Here is a 21,912-nt window from a genome sequence, read left to right as displayed (position 1 = left end):
TGGATTTATGACTCAAAATTGCAACATATACTCTTACAAATTTTGAGATTGCTGTCCTTCCTGATGGATTTCAGACTTTGCATCTTCCACAATCCCATGAGCCAATTCCTTAAAATTCTCCAAACAATACATAGATATGTAGAAAAATAGATGGAGATATATATATATATATATATATATATATATAATATATATAAAAATATAGATTTCCTATTGGTTCTGTTTCTTTGGTTAGAAGACAAATGATATATCACTACAGTTCAATCAAGGATTGAGGAAGATCAGATTGAATTGCCATTTGGTAAGCCTACGTCTACCACTGTTTACCCCTTTACCAAGAAGGTGAATCCTCCCAGTGAGAGTGGGTCCTGTCTCTTTTGCCCCCCAATTCCTCAGGATATTTAGTTTTGCCCTTCAGAAATTCTCAGTTTAGATCTTTAATCGTTTGCTTGATGCTCCTTCAACAATTGACAGAATTCTCCAGCAGGGAATAATCTGTATGTTTTGCTACTTTGCATGAAGAACAACACATTTCTTGCTTTCTTTTCTCTCTGGCAGTGACCATTTTTCAAGGGACCAAGTCTGTGAGTCTGTATTTTTAGCCTATAGAGGCACTAAGAATTGTTGAACACTCCTAGGTGCAAAGTCCCTGTAGATCCTCAGGTTCAGTCTGACATTCCCTGGAGGGCTTTCAAATTTCACCTCCTCATGAGTCTTTTTTTTTTTTTGAACCTAAGAACCACCAGTCTCTGGGAATGTGACAATTACATTCTAGCTTTCAGAAGCTTTCAGCCTGGCCCTTAGCCATCTACAGACTCATAATTCAAAAAATGTTTTATGGAAAGACTGGCAATGCATTTGGGGACCTTCACTTCCCCAGTATTTTCACTCCACTACCATGTGAACTCTAAACTCTTTTCTGACTTCTCGTGTTCCAGAACTACCTTCCTCTTGGGACAATCACAGATTCTTACCTCCAAACCCAGGCTCGGAACTGGCATATTCCCCTGGGGAAAATGCAGCTGCAAGTCTTCTCTTCATCTCTGAACAATCCTCTCCTCCCAGGTTTTAATCCATTCAGTTCCTATTGTTTACACAGCAATTTGGCATTAGCAATGTGATTTTTTTCTTTTTTTGTAGTCCAGCTGGATGTTCTATATGTTGTCAGTGGGAATGTCATCCTGCTATTATTACCTAACTACCTTATCCTACTCTTAATTAAATTACAGACGTCTACAATGACTTACCATATGGTTTTAGAGATAAATTTGGATTTGCATTTCTATCCCTGGCTCTTCACTGAAAAATGTAAATATGTCTCCTGGTAATCCATGTATATATCATATCCCACTGATACCATCTCATAGTTAAGTGGAATTTATAGCTAATTTATAGCCCCAATCTTTTTCAGTATGAAGAATAAGATTTTATTTATTTACATTTATACTTTCAATGTAGAGTAACGCTGATCCCCACTTTTCATTATGGACTTCTAATTCCATTTCACTCCATTCAGAAGAATTTCACTTCTTTCCAAAGAAGTAGCATAAAATGAACTCTTTATTCCTCATGTCTGTGGTATTTGACTCTGATGTCCATTTCCTTTTACAAGTAAATAATTCCTTATTATGTATTGTGAAATGTTAGGAGTCCATAAGAATAGAAAACTCGGTTCTCATCCTCAAAATATATTTGTAGTTCCATAAAGACTTATGAAAATAATAGTTCAAAATTTGAAGTGGTTATAAAATTTTATATGTATATACATACATATAATACCTATATACACATTCATACAAACAGACACACATGATAATTGGGGCACTAAGGAAAGAGAGGTCAATTCAGCCTTACAAAGGAGTTTGAAAAAATGCCTCATATAGGAGATAAGATATAAATAGGATCTTTATCGATGAGTAAGAATTTTCAGGGTGGATAAATCAAGGTAGTGGGGAAGGACACAAGTTGTAGGGGCATGATATTGTCAGATAAGTTTGGGGGCTATGTTTCCTCATTTGATGAAGATATGAACGTTTCTCCACCAAATGAGCAATCCCCTTTCGTAAGGAGAACATCTACCTTGATTTCTCAATTCCTTTTGTATGTGTGTGTGTGAGTATATGGAAAAACATATAAAATCTACCTAGAATAGAAGTTTTTAATTTAGTGGTCTAGGGCTATATTTGTACTCCCTGATACCGCATAGTAACATTCTTTTTGTATTTTACACACACGCACGATTTGGAGCGGAGTGGGGTGGGTAGCGTTCATAGCCCTTTTTCAGATTCCCATTTCAGCCAGTGTCTTAAAAAAATCCAACAAATGTAAAGATCCAAACCTCTTTTCATTTTCCCCGTCTTGACCATAACCCCTAGCGACAGCAGGCAGCTGCTTAGTCCTTCTCCTTTGGGCATCCAATTATGTACTTGTCTGTCTATAGTTTTCAAGATAGAAGCATCTTTATGAATAAGACTTAGAAACCCAACAGCTTCAAATACTTCCTCTGTAGCAAAATCTCCGAAACTTCTAAGTCCTAAAATGGCACACAGAATTCTCATTACCCTCCTCAATTTAGTTTAGTTCAATCCGATTCAAAAAATGCTTATTTAAATAAACTCCTTCAGTGAATACATATCCCTAGCCCTCTCCTTCCTTTCATACCTCCTATCATTATACCTTTCTTGATTAAAAGAAGGAAGGAAAGATTCTCAGCTGCCTGTGAAGCCCATAAAAAGAGATGATCACCCTTTATTTTTTCTTCTCTGATTTCTGTAGACCTTATTAATCAAAAATGAATCTCTTGATTTTAAATATTTTGCATTTACTTAACAATTTTTAGACATGTATTTACGCATAATCCCATATTATAAATCTAAGATGCTTAAAAAGACTTCAAGTTGGGGGAAAATAAGGTGTGAAATGTTCAATGTCATTTTCACACTGCAAGGGAATACTCTGCATAATTTAGTGATCTTCAAAACTATAGAAGGAAGATGCCAGGCTTCTAAAAGAATATGAACCTTCTCTAAAATATTTCCCCAATAACTCTCTTTGGAAAGGAAAACTAATACAATAATTAGAAAGAATGTGTCTACTGTGTATTATGCATACTATTTATGGTCGAGAAGCAGATAATGCCCTATAAAACTGTGTTTATGGAAAGCTTAAATAAATGCCTTCAATGTAGTCTTGGTATCTTTACAGTACCAGAAAAGAAATGTATGAGTTGAGACACTGTAAGATGTGAATTAGCAGCAGTTCTAGCAGGAGATGTCTTTATTTATTTATTTATTTTTACATCTTTATTGGAGTATAATTGCTTTACAATGGTGTGTTAGTTTCTGTTTTATAACAAAGTGAATCAGTTATCCATATACAGTTCCCATATCTCTTCCCTCTTGTGTCTGCATCCCTCCCACCCTCCCTATCCCACCCCTCCAGTCGGTCACAAAGCACCAAGCTGATCTCCCTGTGCTATGCGGCTGCTTCCCACTAGCTATCTACCTTACGTTTGGTAGTGTATATATGTCCATGCCTCTCTCGCGCTTTGTCACAGCTTACCCTTCCCCCTCCCCATATCCTCAAGTCCATTCTCTAGTAGGTCTGTGTCTTTATTCCTGTCTTACCCCTAAGTTCTTCATGACATTTTTTTTCTTAAATTCCATATATATGTGTTAGCATACAATATTTGTCTTTCTCTTTCTGACTTACTTCACTCTGTATGACAGACTCTAGGTCTATCCACCTCATTACAAATAGCTCAATTTCGTTTCTTTTTATGGCTGAGTAATATTCCATTGTATATATATGTGCCACATCTTCTTTATCCATTCATCTGATGATGGACACTTAGGTTGTTTCCATCTCTGGGCTATTGTAAATAGAGCTGCAATGAACATTTTTGTTCTATTCTATTTTTGAATTATGGTTTTCTCAGGGTATATGCCCAGTAGTGGGATTGCTGGGTCATATGGTAGTTCTATTTGTAGTTTTCTAAGGAACCTCCATACTGTTCTCCACAGTGGCTGTATCAATTGACATTCCCACCAACAGTGCAAGAGGGTTCCCTTTTCTCCACACCCTCTCCAGCATTTATTGTTTCCAGATTTTTTGATGATGGCCATTCTGACCGATGTGAGGTGATATCTCATTGCAGTTTTGATTTGCATTTCTCTAATGATTAATGATGTTGAGGATTCTTTCATGTGTTTGTTGGCAGTCTGTATATCTTCTTTGGAGAAATGTCTATTTAGGTCTTCTGCCCATTTTTGGATTGGATTTTTTGCTTTTTTATTATTGAGCTGCATGTGCTGCTTATAAATTTTGGAGATTAATCCTTTGTCAGTTGCCTCATTTGCAAACACTTTCTCCCATTCTGAGGGTTGTCTTTTGGTCTTGTTTATGGTTTCCTTTGTTGTGCAAAAGCTTTGAAGTTTCATTAGGTCCCATTTGTTTATTTTTGTTTTTATTTCCATTTCTCTAGGAGGTGGGTCAAAAAGGATCTTGCTGTGATTTATGTCATAGAGTGTTCTGCCTGTTTTCCTCTAAGAGTTGGATAGTTTCTGGCCTTACATTTAGGTCTTTAATCCATTTTGAGCTTATTTTTGTGTATGGTGTTAGGGAGTGATCTAATCTCATACTTTTACATGTGCCTGTCCAGTTTTCCCAGCACCACTTATTGAAGAGGCTGTCCTTTCTCCACTGTACATTCCTGCCTCCTTTATCAAAGATAAGGTGACCATATGTGCGTAGGTTTATCTCTGGGCTTTCTATCCTGTTCCATTGATCTATCTTTCTGTTTTTGTGCCAGTACCATACTGTCTTGATTACTGTAGCTTTGTAGTATAGTCTGAAGTCAGGGAGCCTGATTCCTCCAGCTCCGTTTTTCGTTCTCAAGATTGCTTTGGCTATTCGGGGTCTTTTGTGTTTCCATACAAATTGTGAAATTTTTTGTTCTAGTTCTGTGAAAAGTGCCAGTGGTAGGTTGATAGGGATTGCATTGAATCTGTAGATTGTTTTGGGTAGTAGAGTCATTTTTACAATGTTGGTTCTTCCAATGCAAGAACATGGTATATCTCTCCATCTATTTGTATCATCTTTAATTTCCTTAATCAGTGTCTTATAATTTTCTGCATACAGGTCTTTTGTCTCCTTAGGTAGGTTTATTCCTAGATATTTTATTCTTTTTGTTGCAATGGTAAATGGGAGTGTTTTCTTGATTTCCCTTTCAGATTTTTCATCATTAGTGTATAGGAATGCTAGAGATTTCTGTTCATTAATTTTGTATCCTGCTACTTTACCAAATTCATTGATTAGTTCTAGTAGTTTTCTGGTGGCATCTTTAGGATTCTCTATGTATAGTATCATGTCATCTGCAAACAGTGACAGCTTTACTTCTTCTTTTCTGATTGGATTCCTTTTATTTCCTTTTCTTCTCTGATTGCTGTGGCTAAAACTTCCAAAACTATGTTGAGTAAGAGTGGTGAGAGTGGGCAACCTTGTCTTTTTCCTGATCTTAGTGTAAATGCTTTCAGTTTTTCACCACTGAGGATGATGTTGGCTGTGGGTTTGTCATAAATGGCCTTTATTATGTTGAGGAAAGTTCCGTCTGTGCCTACTTTCTCCAATTCATAAAAAATGATGTATATTTTTCTATATCATTAATATTAAAATAATGCTCCATCTTACTGTGTAAATGTCACACACTCCAATTCAAGTTTTGCCCCCCCTCCCTTTTTTCCTCTAGTCTCAACAAAATGAGTAACTGCTTACTTATTTCTGACCAGATTGTGTTTATTTGCTTTTACATGCTTTCAGCTGTTTTCTGGTGCTAGACCATCTTCACTGGTATTTTTTTATTGGATGCAAACTTAAAGTTACTTGATTCAATGCCTTATTTTCCATTTGATATTATGTTAGTCACTAGAGCAATTAGAGCAAAATACTAATGATGATGGTATCAGAATAGCATAGCATATTAGCCATTTTCTGGATTTTTAAAAAAAACAAATACAGACTATATTGGCTGTTTGAAATAACAGCAGGCATAAAATTATCACTGTACATTAGAAAATCTATTCAACAATTTCTGATATTCTGAAGTTAATGAACACACACAAACCAGATATTGTTAAACTCAGATTGTGTATCTTATAGTTATTTGGATTCATTTATCAAAATGTATCCTTCAAAGAACTAGTCTAACCATTATAAATACAATCCTAATATAATTCTACAAATATAATTCTGATTTTTCTACTGTCTTTTCCCAGTGTTGGGGATCAAACCAAATACCAACGATGACCAATATCTAAAAGTGTATCAGTATTCTGAATGAGAAAGAATCTCACACAGCAACATAAATTCCTCTGAACTAGTAATCAGATTTTACTGGCAGTATTGATACTTTTTTTATGTTTTAAAACTTGTTCATTTTTCTTCCAGCCAAGGGGGAAAGTATAAGATAAAATCTTTTATCAGTTATCCTTTTGGTAACAAATTACTTAAATTCCCTGTACTTCATAGATCAATACTTTGATTGCTTTTATAGTATTTCCAAACTTAATGTGAGTAACTGCAAAATAAAAATGAACTGATATTAAGAAGTAAAAGTTCCACCAACAAAGCACTGATCCTCAAGTGTAATCTTAATTTAACTCCTGTGTGATAAAAAATTGATTGAATCTCAGTTTCTTCCTCTTAAAAGTAAAGATGGCCTTAGACTATATAAGCCACAAGACCCCTTTTAGCTTACAAACTTCGTTTTAGACAAATATATTTAAATGAATGCTTTACATGAAATGTTATAAAAACTTGCCAGATTTAAAATTACTAGGCTTTCATTAAATAATTTGTTGTTAAAATATTTATTTAAATTCAGTGGATTGTTTAGTTTTAATTATTAAACTAATCAATATAAGCAAATGAGTTATAACTAACCACATCCAAATTTAAAAAGTTAAATAATAGGAAAATGACTTTTAAATGTTCAGCATAGTACCAGTTGTTCTGTTTTCATTAATTGTCATGTACCTTGCCATGTCCTTTATCTGCTTGTGAATTTACAAGGAACACAGCAGGTTGTGAATTTTTAATAGGCTTTCTTGAAGGAAAGAAAAGGTCAGTATTAACATAAAATTCTTCTTGAGGATTTGTGGCCCAAATGTTTCACACAGGAGAACAGGGGTTACTGAGGAACTAAAGCCACAATAATCTGATATTTTTTTCTATGTTTAAAGAAACCTTAATATCTCACATAATAAAATAGCACAAGGTCAAATCAATATAAAATTTATTTCAGAGTAGACGCTTTAAGTTATTTAGCACTTGATCCATAATCCCACTTCTCAATAACACAAACAGCTGATTTTGTTTAATTAAATATTTAATAAATCCAAGTATTGATAACTAATATCCAAATGAAAAAAGGAAGAATAGTGAGAAAGCTACAGTTATAAGGACTAACCCCTGTCTGATCATTGCTTAGTAAATGAGTTGGAATGTAAAATAAAATTTTATCACACACACAAGGAATGACGGCGAGAGACAATAACAGGATAAGGAGGGAAGAGTATGCAAAAGAAGAAATAATTACAATAATAAAGAGAAACTTGAAAAAGAGAGAGGGAGCTTAGGTGGAGGACTATAATTAAAGAACTTTGTCCATTGCTCTCTTTCTGTAACTTTTAGAAAATCAACATCATCATCATACCCCTTAGTAGTTAACTCTGTCTCCCATCAGGTTCATCTAGGGCAGAAAGCAACTTCCCAAGTCTTAGGACATCTAGAAATGCATGTCTCTGCCTCATAGTACATATCTATTGCAGTCTCTTTCCTTGTCCAATTCTCAAATATGTTTATTTAAATAATATTTCAATAAACATAGACTAATGTCAAGCCCCCAAATATGGTCATTTTTGTCCTTTTATTCTAGTGTTAGTGTTCCATTGTTTCCTCTGTAAGAAAAGAAAATGCTTTTTCTTTTCTTTTATGCAGGCTCTCACACAGTTCAAGAAAAAATTATTACGTCTGATTTCTTAAAAGAAACACATAAATTCATAGATCTAATTTGTTTCTCTTAATTATAAGGTAGAAATCTTTTCATTTCCGACTCACGAAACCAACAGTCCAGTTTCCAACCCTCATCACTTTGATTCCCAACTATCATGTTCAATTTTCTAATCCAACGGAAACTGCCACCCTATGTGGTCCAATTACAAGATTTAATTTTCACTCTCTGTAGTATAAGTGAAGGTAAAAATCCTGCTGTGATTCATAGTCCAAAACAGAGCTTTATAAAAATTAAAATATCACTATACTAGCAACTTTTTTTTTTGCATGTCTAACCGACTAGAAGAGAACTGGTCTTAATGATTCCCATCTTGTCTTATTTCCTTCTCCACTCTGAATCTACCTTCTATATTCATCCAGTGTCCTTTATGAGGTGTAAAATTTGTAAAATGCAAAAAAAAATTCCCAGGTTTTAACCTCTACTCATTCTTTATCACGTAACTTAGGTGATATATGCTTAAGGAAATCCTCACTCATTCCTGTAGGCTAGTTTAGGGACTATCCTGTGAAATTCCATTACACACTGTGTTTGAATCTTCCATAGCACTAGGATGGAATTGTTCATTTACTTTTAGAACTACCTGATTCTTATGAGAGTAAATAAATATTTCTCAATTAAAATTGTTGAATGAATAGACAATAAACATCATAACTGTCCAGTACAAATCACAAAGTTATATGATCAGATGATTGATAATATCAATAATCTTTTCTTGAACTATTTTGATTCCTGGACAGAATAAGAAATATGCAATGCTTATATCTGTCATTTGGAAAATTGCCACATTATTGTACATTTATATAATTGGAAAATTTCCCAGCAACTATGTGCATTTCAGTGACTAAAAAGCTTCTATCTTGGGCTTCCCTGGTGGCGCAGTGGTTGAGAGTCCTCCTGCCAAGGCAGGGGACACGGGTTCGTGCCCCGGTCCCAGAGGATCCCGCATGCCGCGGAGCGGCTGGGCCCGTGAGCCATGGCCGCTGAGCCTGCGCATCCGGAGCCTGTGCTCCGCAACGGGAGAAGCCACGACGGTGAGAGGCCCGCGTACCGCAAAAAAAAAAAAAAAAAAAAGTCACAAGACTGAAGGCCTCCCACTGCTGTGGCCTCTCCTGTTGCGGATCACAGGCTCTGGACGCGCAGGCTCCGATCCCCTGCATCGGCAGGTGGACTCTCAACCACTGCGCCACCAAGAAAGCCCCTCTTGTGACTTTTTGAGAGTCGTTCCCTGGACAACACAGTCATATGTTACTTCTGAGAGCTGTTTAGTTAAAAGCAGATATTTCTTGTTTCTCAACCTTACTTTGTTGTTTATGAATAACTAAAAATGCAGTAAAAAATTATTTGTTGCCTGACTTCTATATCTTTTTCTCCAAAGTACATATCTATTTGGAGGTTTTTTTTCCTATTATATCTGTAATACTGAGTTATTTATCCAAAAATCAGAAAAATGGAGTTTGATCCAAATTTAATGGCTAAATGCTGATTATTACAAACCATTAACAAAAATATAGACTGCTTTTGTAAACCCAGCAGTTGTATATAATATATTGTATTACCTATATATTGTATTACCTACCCAGTAATAAAATATATTGGGGAGAGGTTAAATATTTATTTCAGTTAAACATTTTTGATATCCACATAAAACTGTTCTCACAGCCAAGTTCATTGATATAAGTACCTATAAAGAAAAAAGAAACTTTCAAATAAAGAAACAAAATTCTACTTTAAAGAGAATATAATCAGGGTAATACTTCTACAGGTAAATAGATGAAAATTTTTGTTGATTTAAATAATCTAAAGAGCAAAAGTCAAACCTACTCAGATAAATATCTAACTCTATAACATTTTGCATACTGGAAGGATATTGTCTCCAGTTTTTATTTTTCTAGGCTACAGGTCAGTATGCCTATTCCAATTTATGACTATATTTTGTATGAATATTAAAAAAGACAACATGCTACAAATGAACTTATTTACAAAACAGAAACAGACTTACAGACATAAAAAACAAACTTATTACCAAAGGGGAAGGAGGAAGAGGGATAAATTAGGAGTATGGGGTTAACAGATACACATTACTCTATATAAAATACATAAACAATGAGAGTTTACTGTATAGCACAGGAAACTTTATTCAATATCTTGGAATAACCTATAATGGAAAAGAATTTTAAAAAAGAATATATAACAAAATCACTTTGCTGTATACCTGAAACTAACACAATATTGTAAAACTATACCTCAAATTTAAAAAAGACAACATGTGCATGATGATATCTAAGTTATAATACATGCTTTATCAAAACTTGGAAAATCTACACATTCTTTTTCTATTTCTTATCAGATAAAGAGCAAAATAAAAATTTTAAAGCATAATCTCTTACTGCAAATAAGGAAACATGATTTTAGCATTAAAAAAAAAATTTATTGGTGTGATGGTACAATTAGAGAAAAACTTACAATCCTTGTGTTTTACAAAGCCATGCTCTGTTCCTCCTATGGCTAAGTCTCTCCCTCAGGGTATGAATTCCATGACAGGCATGGGGATATTCACATCTGGAACCTGCACATCCATTTCCAGACGATCCTTGAAGTACTTGGGACCCATTATTTCCCCCCCAAACATCCTTGAACTTGCTTCTAGGTCCGGGAGAGTCTCTTCTCCAAGTCAGTCTACCAACGGCCAGATTTACCCATTGTTATATGTACCCTTAATCCTGAGGGCTGGCCTAGTGTGCATCTGTTAAAAAAACTATATACAATCACCCCTCCACATCTGTGGGCTCAGTGTCTGTAGATTCAACCAACCACAGGTGGTAAACATAGTGCACAATCCATGGGTGGTTGAATCCATGGATGCTGAACCCATGGATACTGAGGGCTTACTACACTATGCCATTTTATGTAAGGGATTCAAGCATCCTTAGATTTTGGCATCCACGGGGGTCCTGGGACCAATCCCCCACAGATACCACAGGGCAATTGTAGATGGAATTTGCCCATGACACATGGGCTCCTGGGCAAGCATTAGCACTGGGATGGGATGTGGGCTAGGCTGATATATCCACATGAATGCATGCCAAGCTCTTTGACATGATGACTAGATTGTGGAAGATTAGTGTTGTGGGCATAAGCAAGGAGGCAAGAAAAAGGCTTGCCCTACATTGCATTGTTTCTACACAGAACTTGTTTGCAGTTGTTAAGAAGATAGATTTGACAAGGTAGGAGACTAGATAGAGCATATTTTATTTTATAGTTTACTAATTTGATTTATAACTTAAAATATATAGGCAGGTGTTATATAGACGTCTATTCTGAACCCCACAAATATTTCTGGGGCAGTTGTTGTCGTTTGTGTGAATCAGAGAATGATGGGTAGGGCTTCTAACATAGAAGCCATGTCTCATGCAACTTTGCCTGTCTTACAGTTCTTAAAATATTGCTAATTCCCCAACAGAAATACAATAATTAAAAATAAGTTTACAGGAAATAAATTTCTTGCATAATATGAGAGTAAAAGTATTTTCCACTCAAAGAAAGAGATGAGAGAAGCAATGTTTACACCAGCATATCAAGACTAATGACTTATGTCTTTGTCAGGAGTTATTTGCCTACGGAAATTGTTATTTACCGAGCAAAGCAAAGAAAGGAGCTGTGTTTGGTTTATTTTTATTACTTCTTTCCATTTAGAATAAAAATCACACTGATATGTAAAAGGCTAGTCCTATTGTTTAAAGTATATAGATGAGTGTGATCATACTTATTCAACTCTCATTTCAAGAACTAAGATAACTGACCCCATTTTTCAAAGATGTGACCTGAGAGACCTTCTTTGAATTCTTTCTGCATTATGTATCTTTAGACATTATCATGGATATGCTCATTTTTATTCCCCCTAGCTTCATTCAGACCAAGATAAAGGAGATGGATCCCTCAAATATATTTTGTCTGGAGATGGAGCTGGTACTCTTTTCATTATTGATGAAAAAACAGGTGACATTCATGCCACAAGAAGAATTGATAGGGAAGAAAAGGCCTTTTATACTCTACGCGCACAAGCTATAAACAGAAGAACTTTGAGGCCGGTAGAACCGGAGTCTGAGTTTGTGATCAAAATCCATGATATCAATGACAATGAGCCAACATTCCCAGAGGAAATTTATACGGCGAGTGTTCCTGAAATGTCTGTTGTAGGTAAGTTCATTTACAGTGTTTATGACGGTATTCAAAAAGTATAAAAAATAATTATCAAGAAATTCTTAAAATATTATGATCAATTACTTGAAATCATATTTGATTCCCTGCTAAGAGTACGTGTTTAATTTTCTGAATTATGAAACGAGTCAGGAAAAAAAAAGGATTAATGCATTTCTAATTTCCTATGGGTTTGTAAGTTTCTACAGTACAATAAATAGACACTTCCTTCAAAAATCCAAGAAAATACCATTGACCTTCAGTAGAAAACTATGAAAATGCAAATTTTTGTCACATGGATTTGGAGAACAGCTGTGTAAAGTCCTGACTCCAAATATATTATAAGTACACTTAGAACACCATAAATGTAATCTAGAGTCTACATATATACTCTAGTCGTAATCTGCCTAAAGAGTTTGTCTGGATTATCTAGATGTTATAAACATTGGAATTAATTAGATTTTCTATTACTTCATATTAAATATTTTAAAACATCCTTTCAATTTAACCATTATATATAAAACTCTGCTGATATAAATCTCTTATTCAAATAAACCAGTTGAAAATCAACAGCTAATCACAAACTGATACAGAATTTAAAGTTAGGTTGCAGAAGCAGTAAGACAGAAGGTGTGAAAAAACTGGAAGTATAACATTCAAGAAAATAGAATTCCTTTTTCGATGTAAATAAATGGAGGGTGTATTTGTAGGCAAAGAAAGTTAAAATTGATTTCATGTTTTTGCTAAATAGAGAATCACAGAAAATTAAACATCAAAAAACAATAACATTTTTAGAGATAATGTATTTGGATTTAGTAGAATAGATCATTTCTCAAATGTGGGAGAAGTATAAACTGATGAAAAAATTCTGATACATTTTTTCCTTGTAACAATTTTAATAGAAAATTTCCAACTGCAGTTCTCAAAAGCATTGCTCAGAGATTATTATTTAATATTTACTTCACTAAATCCCAAGGACTTTTGGCAATCACCTTAATATAAAGCCCTTTTATATATTTTGAACTTTATTAAATAGCTTCTAATAGTTCTTGGGACTTGGGATCATCTTGGATTGTTTCTAAATTTAGAATTTAATCTATTCATAAAATCGTATTCTAGAACAGATGTTAATTATTTTTATAGTTAATTAGTGGAGAGAGAGAAAAAAGAGCATACTTACTCCTTTGTGATTAGATATGCCCTTTACACAAAACAAATCTGTTATGTGAAAATGAATTTAAATATCAAACCCGAGCATTTGTAAAGTGTCTGCATTTATTATAATCTGATACACTGTAGCATTATCTATTGCATGTATGAAAATACACCTGTTGGCTAAATAAAATATGTTGTTGAATTCAAAGTTTACCTACAATACACTATATATATATTATTTTCATCTAAATTATATATGAATGTTTCTTTAAGAGGTCATTATTAAAGCCAAAAATCATTGAAGTCTTCCATGAAAACCAGTGCTTTTGCTCCTCCTTCTGGTACTGTGCAGAACTAAGCTGAATTTGGATACTTCAGGTACTTCTGTGGTGCAAGTCACAGCTACAGATGCCGATGACCCTTCCTATGGGAACAGCGCCAGAGTCATTTACAGCATACTTCAAGGGCAGCCATATTTCTCTGTGGAACCTGAAACAGGTCAGGAATCATGAATCAGTGTTTGTTCATTTAGTAGTCTTTATGATATTTATAAGTAAAAAATAAATAAAAGGCTTCCCTGGTGGCACAGTGGTTGAGAGTGCGCCTGTCGATGCAGGGGAACGGGGCCACAACAGTGAGAGGTCCGTGTACTGCAAAAAAAAAAAAAAAAAAAAAAAAAAAAAGGGGGGAAAATAACAAAATCCTAACATTAATACTCACAGAAGAATGATGATGCCACAGTTAAAGATTTAAGAACTCAGAGTTGAATGATCGAGCGAGCTAATGGGAATATACCTGCTTTTATGTTTTTGCATCTGGGTTTAGGGCAGTAGACAGTGCATACGATATTCTTTAGGAAATAGAAAAACAACACAAATCATCAAATATTTACATAGAATCATTTTTACAATTTCTAGGCAATAAAAATTAATAGCAAAAGCGTCTTCATCTTTCAAAAATCACTACTATTTTGGATTTACAATTGTGAGCTTAATCAACTAATAATTGAGATTTTAATGAGCATAATAAAAGTTTTTCCATTTTCTTCAAGGTATCATCAGGACTGCTTTACCAAACATGAACAGAGAAAACAGGGAGCAATATCAAGTGGTAATCCAGGCCAAAGACATGGGTGGCCAGATGGGAGGCTTATCAGGGACCACCACGGTCAACATCACGCTGACAGACGTCAATGACAATCCACCACGCTTCCCCCAGAGTAAGCTGTCTTTAATGGTGTTTCTGCAGGGCAAAAGCTTTAGAGTAAAAACAGAAAAGAGGAGAAAAAGCAATTGTCAATCATTTCATTTAAAACAGACCAAAACTGTGCTACAAAAATGAAGAAAAAAAATAGATGTATATGCTGATGAATTCACTGTTATCAAAAGATAGAAGTTAAATATTTCAAACATAGTTCATTCAGAGACAGAGGGATCTATGATCACAAAACCACTCTCTCTCTCTCTCTCTCTCTCTCTCTCTCTCTCTATATATATATATATATATATATATATACACACATGCAAGTTTACATATGTACTGTCTCTCTCTCTCTCTATATATATACATATATGTAGTCTATCATCTAAGAACTATTTCTGTTAGCAAAGGAAATGTTTTATTAAAATAAAAACTAAATTATACTTCTACAATGAATGTGTTTATTTCTACTTAGAATTTAATAAGGAAGATTCTAACCTAAGGGTAAAATTTTTCAATAAAATAACTAAGTTGCCATATTGTAAGAACTTAGCCAGAAAGAACTACATAGGGAGAACCTTACAAACTAATCAGACTTCCATTTAATATCACTGTGTCAGACTTGCATGTAATATCTGTGTTTGGAATGGCAGTCATACTAAAGCATTTTGTATTTTTGATTTATTTATAGATTTATTTTGTGGTTTAGAATGAAACCTTCAAATTCTCAAAATAAGTCAAGAAGAGGTTAAGAACCATTAGCTTCTGACCATATAATTACATTTATTTATTCTCCTTTCTTATACAAATTTGGTAGACATGCAGCTACAGAGGATGATATTGGGTCTCAATGGACACCGCCAAGACTCAGCCAATTTCCTGCTAATCTAAAAGACCCTTTACTTCAAGATGGAATCTCACGTTGTTAGGAAATGTGGCATAAAACACAGGCTTTAGTATGATCTGTGTTTTTAATTTTTAACATTTGCTGTGTATTAACTTCTAAATTGATCCCCCAATTTTAGTTTGTTTTTTGCCTTAAATAACTTTGTGATAAAGTATTAAAGTGTAAAAAGCAATAGCTTTTCGTGATATTTATATCTTTATACTAAAGACCATTACACAGAAAGAATTACAGTCTAAGAATTCACTGTATTATTTTGACTCTTTAAAAGCATTTCACCTCTTTTCTTGTACTATTTTTATCTAACTTTATTAATAGTGCATGATTTTAGTTGAATTGTTTAAAATCACATGTGTGGAAAGATTACAAAATTCAGAGAGAATATTCTTGAGTGGACTAATCATATGCTTATGTGTTTTTATGATATTTTGTTAGATATTTAAGGTACATGCTCCTCAGGATTGCTACTGTGGTGTTTGGCCCAAAACACAGAGAAGGGTGTTTGCTTATGCTATTTTCAAATTATCAAGTTTCAACTTCAGGTTACCTTTAGCATCAGCAGGGAAAGGCAAACCAATAATAAATCTTTATAGTTCTTTTAGAACAGGTCTAAAGACATGCCTCGTTGCACTACAATTTAAATTTCACATTTTATATGTATTTCTAACCACCTCTTAGCATGATCCTGTTACCAAGAGAATGGACATGCAAATATAGGAGAACAAACTGTTAAGTGGTTGCATAATCCACAATGAGCAAAAATATTTGTGAAAAAAGTATTTTATGAGTAATAAATGACCATTAAGAGGATTATTATAGTTTAAATTCTCAGGAACATATATACATGTGTCCAAAATACAGTCCATTTAAAAATTATGCATTTGATAAGCAAATTAATAGATTCTAATTAAATGGAAAAACTAGACATTTGAAAGATGAAAATATCTGATAAAAATTCATTTTATCATTTTTCTTCTACTGTAACACCTTTATTAATTCATTCACTAATTACTTTCTTTTCTTTTGTTAAGTCAGAATTTGTGGTTGGTATCTGGTAGGCATATTACACAAGCCTGACATAATAATAATAGTAATAATAATTAAAAAAAGAAACAGCAATAGCATAACATGTTTTCTGAATGGCGTTTTTATGTCACCCGGTATCAGTTATTTACTGACCTACTTTATTTTATCAAAACAACTCATTGAGGTCAGTATTCTGATCTCCATTCTACAGATGAGAAAACGAACATTATAGACATTAAGGCCAACAGCAAGTAATAGCAGAGGTGGTTTGAAGTCCATGACCAACTCCAGATGCACAACACAATATATTATGAAAAGTTTTAGAGCATCCTGTATCTTGTCTCATTATTGTTTAATTATAGATGGAAACATAATTTATGGATCTTTGTTTTCTCAATTATCTTTTCTCCTATGAACATTTGCAACCATATCTTACTGTTGGGAACACTCAGTCATGGCAATTAAAATGTTACTTGATAGTCTAAGTCACCTAACATGCGGAAAACTAGTTTTTAATTTCTCATATCATTTCATTAAATAGCCGAGGTTTGGAGGGAGTTCCACAGTTTATGAAGACCTTCATATGTAGCATATCACTGAAACTTGCAACTAACTCGTGTAGACTCATTGTTATTATCCTTATACCCAATATACGGAAGAAGTAAAGGAGGTTCAGAGTGGAAATAATAAAGAAGACAAACTAGTACTGCCTAATAGAAATATGCAAAACAAAAATGTGTGCCACAATAGTGATTGTAAATTTTCTATAAGCCATATTAAAAAAATAAAATAAGCAGGAGAGACATTTATTTTAATCATATATTTTAACCCAATATTATTCTTTAAACATATCATCAATATAAAACTTATTCAGATGTTTTACATTCTCTTGTTCCATAATTCTTTGAAATATCCTCTTTCATTAAGTATTTTCCAGTTACATCAAGGCTCAAGTCAGACTAATGACACTTCTAGTCAATAGCTGCATGAGGGTTAGTGGCTTGGCTAGTGGCTGCCATATGGGACAGTTCAGGACAGACTGTGGAGTCATCCTCTTGAATCCCAATGCTGTCTTCTTCACTTAGTAGCTTTTTCACCTTGCTCCATTAAACTGACCTTTTAGTAGAAAGGTGCCATTTCAGTGCCTTTCAGTAAAACTGGATGGCAGTGCCTACCCCATGGAGTGGTAAGACTAAATAATTTAAATCAGGGTCCCCAACCCCCTACCAGTGCGCAGCCTGTTAGGAACCAGGCCGCACAGCAAGAGGTGAGCATTGGGTGAGCGAGAAAAGCTTCATTTGCCGCCCCCCACCGCTCCCCATCGCTCGCATGACTGCCTCAACCATCCCCCCGACCCCATCCGTGGAAAAATCGTCTTCCATGAAACCGGTCCCTGGTGCCAAAAATGTTGGAGACCGCTGATTTAAGTTATATGAAATGCTTGACTCAGTGGCTGGCACTAGTGTATTTATGTGCTCAGTAATATTGATTTGTGCAAGTACTGCTGTATTATTATTATTTTTCAATATTATAAAAGTAGAGTCAAAACTTAAACTTTCATACAGATTGATCCAAATTCCACATTTCCCAATATGGTACATCTGCGGAAGACAAAAATCTCCATCATTTGGAGGGGACAAGGACAAGTGAAAGCCCACATGTCCTCCTTCATTGTTTAGCTTATTTATTGTGTGGGTCTATAACAATCATTCTCAATCAGGGACAGTTTTGTCCCCCAAAGGACATTTAGCAAGGTCTTGAGACATGTTTGTTTGTCTCAACTGGTGGGTACTACTGGCATCTATTGGGTGTAAGCAAGCATGCTGCTAAACATCCCTACAATTCACATGACAGAGAATTACCTGGCCCAAGATGTCATCAGAGGTGAGGTTGAGAAACTTTGATATTATCTGAGGAACTGTTCAAGTGAAATCAGAAATTTTTTTATCTAAAAATATTTATTGAGAACACTCTTGCACCAAACATTATTTTAGAAAAAAGACATATGAATATTGTTAAAAAAAAAAAAAACAACTTTTTTTTGTCCCTATGACCTTTCATTAAAGCAGGGGAGGCAGATGACACATAAGAAAACAATTCTATACATACAAGGTATTGGCTCAGTTCTGGTTAAAAAGAGGAACACAAGTGTTCCAAGGAAGAGGATAAGGGAAGGTCTTGCTCAAGAAGGGATACTAAATCCAAACACTGCAAGATGGAATAGGCTCACCATACAAAGAGATGGGAAAGTCCTTCAAGCAGAGGGAACAGAATATGGGAAACCCTGAGTTGGAAGTTGAATGATGTTGAATAGAAGTTGAATATCAAGAAATGAAGACCAGAGTGGTTGGATCTTACCAAACAACAAGGAGGTTAGTGGGAGATTAGATCAGGGAGCCCTACACTCACAGGAACATTGGCAATAGTCAATTATTGTTGGAATTAACAAACGCATAACTGTGTGCTTAAGTTACCATCATACTCTTGTGATTTTAGAGGTATATAAGTATGTGAACACTAATAGGACATGTACACCTTAGTATGATTCTAAAAGAGAGGTAATGGATTAGAAGGCTGGGGTGCACCTGAAAACTGAGTTCCAAAAGTCTTTTAGGTTCTTTTGCTCCAGGTATTAAATTGTATTTTCACTACCAAAACAATATCTCTGTTGAAATTATTTCAGAATATTGGATTATTTCAAGTGACTTTAATTTTAAAAACAATTAGTGAAGACAAAAATCTATTGCTTACCTTCCACTGATAAGCACTGTGCTTGCAATTAAGCCCATGAAGGTTAATAAGTTTTGTTACCAGAAGGGGCTACTTTTCAGGGCCCAAGAATGGGCTGTTGTCTAACACTCTGAAATGAATTGTCCGAGGAGACACACATACCGACAAAGCAAAAGACTTTATTGGGAAGGGGCATCCGGGCGGAGAGCAGCAGGGTAAGAGAACCCAGGAGAACTGCTCTGCCATGTGGCTTGCTGTCTCAGGTTTCATGGTAATGGGGTTAGCTTTCCCGGTTGCCTCTGGTCAATCATCTTGCTTGTGCCCATATTTGCTCTGACTCAGGGTACTTCCTGGTGGTGCGCGCATCTCAACAAAGATGGGTTTTAGTATGAGGGTTTCTGGGAGGTTGGCGGGACATATTATGGGCTGACATCTCCTCCCTCCTTTCGGCCCCTCTTGAATTCTCCCACTTAGTTTTCAGTGGCAGCACCTTGTTCCTTACTGAGATCTCCTGTTGTGAAACAACCAATGCAAGCAGTTATTATTGTGCCTGGACAGGGCGGGCAGTTTCCGTCAACAGTTCCCTAACATCTTGATTCCTGATTACAAGTGGCTTACTGTCGAGGAGGGGAGAGAATATTTCAATATGAAATGACATGTCTGACAGAATTTAATGGGTGTATGGAAGAGCAGCACTTTTCTAAATATGGGGAAGGAGAATTGAGTGCATCTTTTGCAGTGAAAGGTTTTCTGGAGAATTTCTCTTTTGATATAAATCCTTTCTTCAGACTACTAAAAGCAATAAAGGCAGGAAAGAAAGGAAAGTTCATGAAGTTGGGAATTAGCAAAATTACCAATGTAGGATATGCAAAGGGCATATTCTGTGCAGGTAAAAAAAAAATGGTAAAGGACTGCTTCAAAGCGGTCGTGAGGGTTATCTTTGGTGATGCCTTTAATGTTTGCTTTTCTATTTTTTATCTATTTTTGTAACTTGATACAAGAAAATCAGAATAACAAAGGATAGAAAAGGACAAATGTGACAATTGCTTCGAAGTCAGATAAAATGAGTGCTGAATAGCAAAATGGGGGTAATTGTGGATGATCTTTCCCAATCGGTTTTAGTAGAAATCATTTCAAAGAAGCTGGAGGGTAGTAAATTGAGGAATAAAAGAAAGTCAGGAAGACGATCAAAGAAATAATGCCTGCACTTTAAGAAGCTGAGGTGAACAAGAAAATTAAATAGAAAAGGAATATATTGTAATAGTTAAAAATAAATCCTGGATTAAGCATGGTTCAGTAGATAATTTTGAGAGCCTCCTTTGTCCAGGCTCAAAGCAGGAATTAGGGCTTCAGTGGCCATCCAAGGACATGGACTACCGGAGGAAGGTGTAGAAGATAAAGTGACAATCACATGAATACATAATATGATGTCTGGCAATGGGGTAAGTGCATGCAGAATAGAAAGCAGAATAAAGGACTAGAGAATGACAGGGGTGCTATTTTAGGAAGCATGAATAGGGGAGACTTCTCGAAGGAGGCCTGAATAATTTTAAAAACTGAAAATGCATAAAATTAGACAATTCAGCTCCTCTAGACATCAGTTTCTATATGTACAGTACTTAGAATGCTACAATTAAGAAATAAGGTCATATATAAAATGTTTTCAGTAGTAACTGTAACATATAAAGGTTCTCCATACACAAGGGTTTTTCTCCCCTTCCTTCTTCCTTCTCAAGGAGTATGACCAGTGTTTCAAATCTTGTCTTTATTGCTCTGATGCTGTGCTGCTATTCATTAATGGCCCACAAGAGATGAAATAAAAGTGCCTTAAGCCAGGAGATACCTATAATCTCGGCGATGTACCTCATATGAACAAATGAACATCCATGGATGAGGACTCCAGAGCAAATGTTCCTGCTCTCCAAGCAGTCAATGTTCAATAGTCCTTGAATTTCACTATGTTTCATTGTGCTAACAGAGACAAAAGTTATACTCCATCACCTGTATTCTATCCACCTGGTATTTTCACTTGAATATTTTAGTCTCTTTTACGTCACATCCTTCCTTCTTTCCCTAACATCAGAAAAACAAAATAGGCTCCATGGAAAAGGTCTATGAAGAGATTAAATTACTGGAACCTGATCGTTGTAGGGCTTGGCAAAAACACCTGGAACAATGGAATTTGTGCCCAAATGGCCTTTTAAAAAAGTGGCTCTGGAAAAATGCTATGATACTAATTTTCATCTAGACAAGAATCAGTGATTAAGGAATAGCTGATCTGCAGAGATGAGCACTGAATAGCAGCTCCCAACATCTTTGTCTCAATACAGAAGAGAATGTTGTATGGTAAGACTCTCTCAAATCTGTTCCTAAAAAAGAAGAAAAGAAAAAGAAAGACAAAACAAAAAATAGACATCAGAAAGGAAGGTCCAGGCCTAGAATAAAAGAGTTTATGAAAGCGGTTATGTCGATGGTCAGGGTCCCAGTCAACCAGCTGGTGCCTAGGACTTGGCTCTAGTACTTGGATGGGACAGTTACTAGGACTCAAGAAGAAAGAAAGACTAAACATCTGAGATCAGGCAAAAAATTCCAACCCACAAAAAGAGCCAACTCTAGAACATAGTTTGAG

General features: G+C 35.1%; 1 protein-coding gene across 3 annotated transcripts in view; it reads left to right on the top strand.

Annotated features, from left to right (window-relative positions):
* LOC101325429 (cadherin-10) overlaps positions 1 to 21,912 on the top strand; it is a 119,683-nt gene that overhangs the window by 50,481 nt on the left and 47,290 nt on the right. For 2 of the 3 annotated variants that reach the window (XM_019951038.3, XM_019951037.3), the window contains exons 2-4: positions 11,974 to 12,268; positions 13,802 to 13,921; positions 14,475 to 14,642. In XM_019951038.3, coding sequence (XP_019806597.2) covers positions 11,974 to 12,268; positions 13,802 to 13,921; positions 14,475 to 14,642 — 583 coding nt within the window. The remainder of the gene's footprint in view (positions 1 to 11,973; positions 12,269 to 13,801; positions 13,922 to 14,474; positions 14,643 to 21,912) is intronic. The other variant, XM_073801907.1, reaches the window with a different exon arrangement.

Source organism: Tursiops truncatus, chromosome 3 (assembly GCF_011762595.2).
Source record: "Tursiops truncatus isolate mTurTru1 chromosome 3, mTurTru1.mat.Y, whole genome shotgun sequence".
In the NCBI taxonomy this organism is placed as follows: domain Eukaryota; kingdom Metazoa; phylum Chordata; class Mammalia; order Artiodactyla; family Delphinidae; genus Tursiops; species Tursiops truncatus.
The sequence above is the reverse complement of the archived record's forward strand: the minus strand, read 5'-3'. Positions and strand labels throughout refer to the sequence as shown.